The following is a 9,970-nucleotide window of genomic DNA, read 5'->3' as shown; positions in this document are numbered from 1 at the left end:
CCACTGCACTCCAGTCTGGGTGACAGAGTGAGACTCCAACTCAAAAAAAAAAAAGGCACCATGAGGGATGCTTGTGGTGGTGGAATGTTGTATATCTTGACTGTGGCAGTGGTTGCATGAAACCACACACGTGATAAAACTGTACAGAACAGGCTGGGGGTGGTGGTTTATGCCTGTAATTTCAGCACTTTGGGAGGCCAAGGTGGAAGGATCACTTGAGACCAGGAGTTTAAGACAAGCTGGACACCTGTAGTCCCAGCTACACAGGAGGCTAAGGTGGGAGGATCTCTTGTGCCCAGGAGGTTGAGGCTTCAGTGAGCTATGATTATACCACTGCACTCCAGCCTGGGTGACAGAGTGAGACCCTGTCTCTTTTTTTTTTTTTTTAGTCAAAGTCTCACTCTGTCACCCAGGTTAGAGTGCAGTGGCATGCTCAGGGCCACTGCAGCCTCAACCTGCTGGGCTCAGGTGATCCTTTCACCTCAGCCTTCCAAGTAGCTGGAATTACAGGCATGCGCCACCATACCCAGCTAATTTTTTTGATTTATTGTAAAGACAAGATCTCACCGAGTTGTCCGGGCTGGTGTCGAATCTGCAGGTTCAGGCAATCCACTCGCCTCAGCCTCCCAAAGTGCTAGGATTACAGGCTTGAGCCACCATGCCCAGCCTAAGACCCTGTCTCTTAAATTTAAAACTGAAAAAGAGCCAGGCTCGGTGGCTCAGCCTGTAATCCCGCGCCTTTGGGAGGCTGAAGTGAGTGGATTGCCTGAGCCCACAGGTTCGAGACCCGCCCGGGCAGCGAGACCTCATCTCCACAATAAATTAAAAAATCACCTGGGCGTGGTAGCACATGCCTGTAATTCCGGCTACTCGGAAGGCTGAGGCAGAAGGATCGCCGGAGCCCAGCAGGTCGAGGATGCGGTGGCCGGGTGCGGCCACTGCACTCCAGTCTGGGCAACAGAGTGAGACTCCAACTCAAAACAAAAAAACAAAAAACAAAAGAGGTCGGGCTCGGTGGCTCAGCCTGTAATCCCAACACTTTGGGAAGCTGAGGCGAGTGGATTGCCTGAGCCTACGAGATTGAGACCAGCCCAGACAACTCAGTGAGACCTCATCTCTACAATAAATTTTAAAAATTAACCAGGCAAGGTAGCATGTGCCTGTAGCTCCAGCTACTTGGAAGGCTGAGGTGGAAGGAAGGAAGGAAGGAAAGAAGGAAGGAAGGAAGGAAGGAAGGAAGGAAGGAAGGAAGGAAGGGAGGAAGGAAGGAAGGAAAGGAAGGAAGGAAGAAAGGAAGGAAGGAAGAAAGAAAGAAAGAAAGAAAGAAAGAAAGAAAGAAATTGCATAGAACACACATGAATGAGCAATAGCAAAACTGGCAATTAATCTGTATTCGGTTGATCTGTATTCGGTCGTAGTAGATGAATAGTCTCAATCTCAACGTTCTGTTTTGATCTTGTGCTATATAGTTTTGCTGGATAATACCACTGGGGAAATGGCATATTATTTCTTATGTACTGTATGTGAATCTAAAATTATTTCTTTTCTTTTTCTGAGTTGGAGTCTCACTTGTCGCCTAGACTGGAGTGCAGTGGCACGCTCCCAGCCACCGCAGCCTCTACCTGCTGGGTTCCAGCGATCCTTCCACCTCAGCCTGCCAAAGTAGCCAGAATTACAGGCACGCACCATCACACCCGGCTAATTTTTTATGTATTGTAGAGACGAGGTCTCACCAAGTTCCCCGAGTGGGCCTCGAACCTGTGGGCTCAGGCAATCTGCTTGCCTCGGCCTCCCAAAGTGCTGGGATTACAGGCTGAACCATCAAGCCTGGCTCTTTTTCAGTTTTTAAGAGACAGGGTCTTAGGCTGGGCATGGTGGCTCAAGCCTAACGTACAATTATTTCAAAATAATTGTAATAATTTAAAAGTTTAGTTTAAAATAATGAGCCTGGGTTGGACGTGTTGGTTCAAGCCTGTAATCCCAGAACTTTGGGAGGTCAAGGCGAGAGGATTGCCTGAGCTCAGGGGTTTGAGAACAGCCTGGGCAATTTGGTGAGACCTCGTCTCTACAATAAATCAAAAATTAGCTGGGCATGCTAGTGTTCACCTGTAGTTCCAGCTACTTGAAAGACTGAGGCAGAAGGATCACCTGAACCCAGAAGGTAGAGGCTACAGTGGCCGTGAGCATGCCACTGCACTCCAACCTGGGCAACAGAGTGAGACTCCAATTCAAAAAAATAAAAATCAAATCAAATAAAACAATGAGCCTGGAGCTTTCAACTTACTTGGGGTGCTCAGCCCACCTGACAAGGTCCTGATGCCCTTTCCTCTCGCTCCACAGGTCACCAGCAGTAGTGACTTGGAAACCATGACGCAGACGATGCTAGTGAGAGGACACGCTTACTCAGTGACTGGCCTCCAGGATGTGAGTCCTGATGGCTGGGCCCTGCCCTGAGGGCCCTGGCAAGGAGAAGGTCCTCTTGGCCCCCTGCCTCTGACCCTTAACCCCTATCCCCAGGTGCACTGCAGAAGCAAGGTGGAAACACTGATTCGGGTCCGGAATCCCTGGGGCCGGATTGAGTGGAATGGAGCCTGGAGCGACAAGTAGGTGCCCCCGACCAGAGAAACCACCGGGGGACCTGCCTGGAAAGACCCCCTGCACACCAGGGCAAAGCCTCTCCCTCTAAATTCCCCATCTAGCTCAGGACCCTAGTGGGCAGACGTTCAGGGGCAAGGGCATCCCTTGGGGAGGAAGGAGGTGCCACCTGGTCCCCACCCCGCTCCTTTTACTACTTGTCTCTGCTCCAGTGCCAGGGAGTGGGAAGAGGTGGCCCACGACATCCAGGTGCAACTGCTGCACAGGAAGGAGGATGGGGAGTTCTGGTCAGTGCCCTGCGGTGGACTTCCTACCCCCCACCCCCACCGCCCATCCTTCATCTCCCCTTCCCCTCTGCGCTGCATCTTGGGTGGGGAGGCTCTGGGGAAAGCCTTTGGGGAGGGGCTTGTGGGTGCGAGTGTGTGGCTGACGGCCCCTATCCGGCCCCCCACCGCAGGATGTCCTATCAAGATTTCCTGAACAACTTCACGCTCCTAGAGGTCTGCAACCTCACACCTGATGCGCTCTCCGGAGACCACAAGAGCTGCTGGCACACCACCTTCTACGAGGGCAGCTGGCGCAGGGGCAGCACCGCGGGAGGCTGCAGGAACCACCCCGGTGGGTGAAGGGACTCAGAGATCGGGAGCGAGGGGGCCATGGACTCACCACAGAACCTGGCCTGGGGCACAAGGCCATAGGGGTCGGGGTCCACGAGGGCAGGAGTCAGTCAGATCTCCCCAGCTCTGTGGAGGAGGCAGACCTGTGGCTGGGGGATCCCCTGGCAGACGTGGCCAAGGGACTGCCCCCAGCATAGCCAACCTGATCTGCTTCCTCCACAGCCACATTCTGGACCAATCCCCAGTTTAAGATCTCTCTCCCCGAGGAGGACGACCCGGAGGAGGATGCAGAGGATGATGCTGTTGTCTGCACCTGCCTGGTGGCCCTGATGCAGAAAAACTGGCGACACGCACGGCCACAGGGAGCCCAGCTGCAGACCATTGGGTTTGTCATCTACTCGGTGGGTGCCCAGGGTCTCCCAGCCACTCTCGCTCCCTTACCCAGCCTTACTTCTTCCTCCCCAGGGCCACTGGCCACCTGGGAGCGGGACCAGCTCCCACACACTCCACAGCCCTGACTCTTTTTTTTTCCTTTTTCTTTTTTCTTTTTTTTTTCAAGTTGGAGTCTCACTCTGTCGCCCAGACTGGAGGGCAGTGGCACACCCACAGCCACCCCAGCGTCAACCTGCTGGGCTCAGACGATTCTTCCACCTCAGCCTTCCAAGTTGCCAGATCTACAAGAGTGTGCTACCACGCCCGGCTAACTTTTTTAAAATTTATTGTAGAGATGAGGTCTTGCCAAGTTGCCCAGGCTGTTCTCGAACCATGGACTCAAGCAATCCCCTCACCTTGGCCTCCCAAAGTGCTGGGATTACAGACCTGAGCCACCGCACCCAGCCCTGGCTAATTTTTTAATCTTTTTGTGGAGCCGAGGTCTCACTGTGTTGCCCAGGTTGGTCTCGAACTCCTGGGCTCAAGCAATCCTCCCGCCTTGGCCTCCCAAAGTACTGAGATTACAGGTATGAGACACGGAGCCTGGTCCACAGCCCTGACTCTTGAGTGGAGCTGTGTGCTCTTCCAGTCATGTCTGGCCATTTTCTTCTCACAGATTTGGTAATCTCCACCACTTAGTGAGCACTTCCTTTGTGCTAAGCCCGGTTCTAAAGGCTACTGCTAACACTTTTAAGGAAGAGGAAGGAGCTTTGGGGGCTACAGGGGTGAAGTCACTTGCCCGTGCTCACACACCCAAGGGGCGAAGGTCAAGCCTGTGTCCTGATTTCCAGACATGCTGAGACTTCTCCACACTCCCCCAGGGTGTCCTCCCAGCCACCCTACCCACAGCATTCACTCCAGTGGCCAAGAGGAATCCCTGGGAAGCATTTCCCATGCCAAACCATGCTTTGCAAGATTCTAGAAATGGCCGTTTGTTTATTCACTTGCATTCACTTAGAAAAACAAGTATTTATGGAGCAAATAGTGTATGCCAGGCCCCCAGCCAGTATCCAGACACAAGCCTTGCCCTCCTCCCAGGCTGAGAGTCCACTTGAGGTTAACTGGCATACCTCAAGGCAACATTTTCAAGGTTAAATGAGGTCAGAGAAGACACTACCCAGACCCAGCTCTACAGTGGACATGAGCATATCAAAGGTGCTGATCACCACCCCCAGTAATAAGGCTACCCATGTAACTCACTTAACCTATCTTCTTGCAAACATATTTGTCCCTTTTAATTTTTTTTTTTTTTTTTGGTAAAATTTCTTTTTTAAAATTTTATTTTGTAGAGATGGGGTTTTGTTATGTTGTCCAGGCTGGTCTTGAACTCCTGGTCTCAAGCGATCCTCCTGCCTTAGCTTCCCAAAGTGCTGAGATGACAGACATGAGCCACTGTACCTGCCAATTCTTTCAATTCAATCAGCAGTCCCTTGAGGTGGTTGAACAAATCACCTCACCTCTCTGGAATTCTGCTTCCTTTCCTTAACGTGGAGTGATAAAAATCTATTCCAGCAAAGCTTTTTATAAACTGTACTTTGCTATCCAAAGCTGAGAGATTCATTTTTTTTTAGTTGGCGTATCACTCTGTCACCCAGGCTGGAGTGCAGTGGCACACTCACGGCCACCCCAGTGATGACCTGCTGGGTTCCAGTGATCCTTCCACCTTAGCCTTCCAGGTAGCCAGAACTATAGGTGCGCGCGACCACACCCAGCTAATTTTTGTATTTATTGTACAGATGAGGTCTTGCCAAGTTGCCTGGGCTGGTCTTGAACCTGCGGGCTCAGACAACCCACTCACCTCAGCTTCCCAAAATGCTGGGTTTATAGGCTAAGCCACAGAACCCAGGCTCAAGAAATTCTTTTTTAAAAAATTTTTATTGTAGCCGGGCTTGACGGCTCAGCCTGTAATCCCGCGCCTTGGGAGACTGAGGTGAGTGGATTGCCTGAGCCGCAGGTTCGAGACCCACCTGGGCAACTTGGTGAGACCTCATCTCTACAATAAATCAAAAAACAGCTGGGCGTGGTAGCGCATGCCTGTAGTACCGGCTACTTGGAAGGCTGAGGTGGAAGGATCGCCGGAGCCCAGCAGGTCGAGGCTGCGGTGGCCAGGAGCGGCCACTGCACTCCAGTCTCAGCAACAGAGTGAGACTCCAACTAAAAAAAAAAAAAATTTTATTATAAAGATGTGGGGTACATTTCAGGCTTAGGTATATAAACATTGATCATGCAGGTACCCTTGTTTGTGTGTGTGTGTGTGTTTATTTATTGTAGAAATGAGGTCTCGCCAAGCTGCCCAGGTGGGTCTCGAACCTGCGGGCTCAGGCAATCCACTCACCGCAGCCTCCCAAAGTGTGGGATTACAGGCTGAGCCACCAAGCCCGGCTAGGTACCCTTGTTGATGAGGTATAAAAAATTCTTAATGCCAGGAACTTTTAACTTTCAGAGCCCACATCCCACCCCACCACCAGTGTTCCAGTGCTCTTAACACACACACACACACACACACACACACACACACACACACACACACACACAACCACCCTACTCCACCTGGCTTCTGCCCCATCACCACCCTTGAGATCTGACCCTCCTCTCTTTCCTCAGGTCCCAAAGGAGGTACGGAAGACGAGGACGTGGGGCTTGTTCCTGGGCAGGCACCCACCCTGCCCCTGGCTGCATGTGAATTGGCAAGGGGGGGATTTGGTGAAAGGCTCTGGGGGGCACCGGATTAAGAGTCTAGCCCCCTCTGGCCCTGGCAGAGGGTAGGGGAAGAAGAGAGCGCACTGGGGCTACCTGCCTCTTGGGTGGTGTCCAGGTCGGGCCAGACTGTCCACTTGGGGGCCCTCGCCCCCTGACCTCCCACGCCAGCCCTGCACCCACCTCCGGGATGTGCACAGTTTCAGAACCTCCAGGACGTCCACCTGAAGAAGGACTTCTTTGTGAAGTACCAGGACAATGGCTTCTCGGAGATCTTCACCAACTCCAGGGAGGTGAGCAGCCAGCTCCGGCTGCCCCCTGGGGACTACATCATCATCCCCTCCACCTTCGAGCCACACATAGATGGCGACTTCCTGCTCCGGGTCTTCACAGAGAAGCACAGCGAGACCTGGTGAGGGATGCACCTGGCCTCCCCAAGGCCCCCACCCGAGAGCTGTAGGATGTCAAGGGAGCTGTCAGCTGGTCCTCCCTACTTGATTTTACAGTCAGGGAAACGGAGGCAGGAGGGGGTGAAGTCCCATCAGTAGCAGAAGCAGAACTAGAAGCCCGATTCCGTAGAGCTGTTCTATATTGCTTCAGACACATGACGTGACCTTCTCCAGACCACCCCACTGAAATCCCCACCTCCCGGACCCCTGGTAACTCCCTCCCCCCAGCCTTCAATCACTTCTGCCCAGGGAACTGGATGAAGTCAACTATGCGGAACAGCTCCAAGAGGTGAGAGGAGGCTCCGCCACTGGGGAGCTGGAAGGAAGCACCCTGGGGATGTGAAGGACGTTTCTGGACTGGGTCCCTTTCTCCCTCTCATGCCCCCAGGAAAAAGTCTCGGAGATTGACATCCATCAGGAACTAATACAGTTGTTTGAGATCGTGGCAGGAGAGGTGAGCGGGCCGTGGGCCAGGGCGCATGGGAGGCAGGTGTGGGACCGGAGGACTGAAGTAGGGTTCTCGGTCCCTTTCCAGGGCAAAGAGATCGGTAGGTACGAGCTCCAGAGACTGCTCAACAGGATGGCCATCAAATGTGAGTGTCCTGCCCCACACTCGCAGCCCTTCCCCCGCCTTCTGTGCCCACCTCGACCACCCCCGTTCCCCCCGCAATACCCCACTCATCCATCTCATCTTTCGGCCCCTTCCCGCCCTCAGTCAAAAGCCTCAAGACCAAGGGCTTCGGCCTGGATGCTTGCCGCTGCATGGTCAACCTTATGGATGTATCTTCCTGTCCAGTGAGCAGTCCTGTCTGGGGCTCTCTTAGCCCTCTGCCCCACCCCCGAGCCTGGCCCAGAAGTGACCGCCTCTGGCCAGCCATGCCCTGCTTCCTGATGGGGATTGGGCTCTGGGCTGGTGGAAGATGCCAGTTCTTCTGGCTGTTGCCACACAGGAACCCCCAAGTCTTGAGCGTCCCCTCAGCAGGGCCCCCTGATTCTCTGTCCTTCGGGATACCCTCTTCACTCCCTTCTCTACTATCCTTGACCATCTCCCAGAAAGATGGCTCTGGCAAGTTGGGGCTTCTAGAGTTCCAGATCCTGTGGAAAAAACTCAAGAAATGGACGGTAAAAGGCACTGAAGGGGCAGTCTATGGTGGTGAGAGAAGGGAGACCTCAAGAGAGGATGAGTGAGGGGGAAGCTAGGACTGGAGCCTCCACTAGAGACACACACGCACACATACACGGACACACAGAAAGGATCAGTTGAGGCATTGGAATATCACCTAGTCAAAATATTTAATAACCTGACAGGACATGGTGGCCCACGCCTGTAATCCTCGCACTTTGGGAGTCTGAGGCAGAAGGATTCCTTGAGGCCAGGAGTTCAAGTAACATAGGGAGACCCTTTCTCAATTTAAAAATAAAGATGCCAGGAGGCCAGGTGTGGTGGCTCACGCCTTGGAGGCAGAGACAAGAGGATTGCCTGAGTCCAGGGGTTTGAGATCAGCCTGGGCAACTTGACAAGATAAATCTCATAAATAAATCACTGAAAATTAGCCAAGTGTGGTAGTGCACATCTGTGGTTCCAGCTACTTGGAAGGCTGAGGCAGAAGGATTGCCTGAGCCTAGCAGGCCAAGGCTGTGGTGGCCATGAGCTTGCCACTGCTCTCCAGCCTGGCTGACAGAGTGAGACTCCTACTCAAAGAAAGGGGGCCAGGAACAGTGGCTCACTTGTAATCCCAGCACTTTGGGAGGCCAAGATGGGAGGATTACTTGAGCCCAGGGATTCGAGACCAGACAGGGCAACAAAGCAAGATCTCATTTCTCCAAAAAAATAAAAGAATTAGCTGGGTGTGGTGGTGCACATGTGTAGTCCTAGCTACTCGGGAGGCTGAGGTCGAAGGATAGCCTGAGCTCAGGAGGTAGAGGCCATAGTGAGCCATGATCCTGCCACTGCACTCCAGCTTGGGTGACAGAGTGAGACCCTGGCTCAAAAAAACAAAATATAATTTTTAAGAGTATATTTAGACCGGGCTCGGTGGCTCAGTCTGTAACCCCAGCACTTTAGGAGACCGAGGCAAGTGGATTGACTGAACCCGTGGGTTCGAGACCCACCCGGACAACTTGGTGAGACCTCATATCTCTACAATAAATCAAAAAAATTAGCCGGATGTGGTAGTGCACACCTGCCGTTCTGGCTACTTGGAAGGCTGAGGCGGAAGGATCGCCAGAGCCCAGCAGGTCGAGGCTGCAGTGGCTAGGAGTGTGCCATTGCACTCCAGTCTGGGTGACCGAGTGAGATTCCAACTCAAAAAAAAAAAAAAAGAAAGAAAGAAAGAAAAAATAAAAGTATATTTAATAACCAGTATAGCCCAGGTGTCAACAAAGAGGATGAGACAGAGAGTACTGGGCAGCGTACCAGAAATCCCTGCTATGCCAGGATTTAACCCTAAGTCACCAGATTGCAGGAATCGTGGGAGCTCCTGGGGTAGACCAGGGTGGGGGGTCCATGGGGTCTTGGGCGGTTGGTTGTGAGTAAACTGTACTCAAGTATTTCATTATTTCCACTGCCATACCCTGCCCATGGCCTTACCACATCTGTCTCTTCAGGACATCTTCCGAGCATGTGACCAGGACTGCTCAGGCACCTTGAACTCCTACGAGATGCGCTTGGCAATTGAGAAAGCAGGTGGCCAGGGATTTGGGGCAAGGAAGAGGGTGGCAGTAGCCAGAGACCTGGCCTCTTCCCCTCCCCACTTCTCTCTTTCCCAGGCATCAAGTTGAACAACAAGGTGATGCAGGTGCTGGTGGCCAGGTATGCAGATGATGACATGATTGTAGACTTTGACAGTTTTATCTGCTGTTTTCTGAGGCTGAAGGCCATGTTCGGTGAGTCAGGTGCCCGCCCACTCCCCAGCCTGGGCAGGACCACTGACCCTCTCCCACATACTCAGAACTCCTCCCCTTTACAGCACACAGACTGGGTTCAAATCCCAGCTCCACCACTTGCTGGCGCTGTGTCTTCAGCAAATCCCTTTATCTCACCTCTATATAACGGATAATAATAATACGGCCCACAAAGGTCTCAGGTGCAGATTAGATGAGTTAGTCTATGGAGAGCACTCAGAACTGGGTCTGGCTCCTAACAAGACTCTAAGAGTTGTTATCACTAATTCCCTGCCG

General features: G+C 52.7%; 1 protein-coding gene across 1 annotated transcript in view; it reads left to right on the top strand.

Annotated features, from left to right (window-relative positions):
* Nucleotides 1-9,707, top strand: part of CAPN11 (calpain 11) — a 15,760-nt gene extending 6,053 nt beyond the window's left edge. The window contains exons 6-18 of the mRNA XM_008050027.1: nt 2,341-2,424; nt 2,518-2,603; nt 2,808-2,882; nt 3,053-3,213; nt 3,435-3,613; nt 6,249-6,260; nt 6,542-6,753; nt 7,040-7,079; nt 7,179-7,244; nt 7,326-7,383; nt 7,506-7,570; nt 7,844-7,912; nt 9,560-9,707. Coding sequence (XP_008048218.1) covers nt 2,341-2,424; nt 2,518-2,603; nt 2,808-2,882; nt 3,053-3,213; nt 3,435-3,613; nt 6,249-6,260; nt 6,542-6,753; nt 7,040-7,079; nt 7,179-7,244; nt 7,326-7,383; nt 7,506-7,570; nt 7,844-7,912; nt 9,560-9,571 — 1,119 coding nt within the window. The 3' untranslated portion in view covers nt 9,572-9,707. The remainder of the gene's footprint in view (nt 1-2,340; nt 2,425-2,517; nt 2,604-2,807; nt 2,883-3,052; nt 3,214-3,434; nt 3,614-6,248; nt 6,261-6,541; nt 6,754-7,039; nt 7,080-7,178; nt 7,245-7,325; nt 7,384-7,505; nt 7,571-7,843; nt 7,913-9,559) is intronic.
* Nucleotides 9,708-9,970: the final 263 nt, after the last annotated feature.

The sequence above is a fragment of the Carlito syrichta genome, unplaced genomic scaffold (genome assembly GCF_000164805.1).
Source record: "Carlito syrichta isolate Samal-C Ts95f unplaced genomic scaffold, Tarsius_syrichta-2.0.1 Scaffold142933, whole genome shotgun sequence".
NCBI classification, from domain to species: Eukaryota; Metazoa; Chordata; class Mammalia; order Primates; family Tarsiidae; genus Carlito; species Carlito syrichta.
This window is presented reverse-complemented; position numbering and strand designations above follow the sequence as displayed.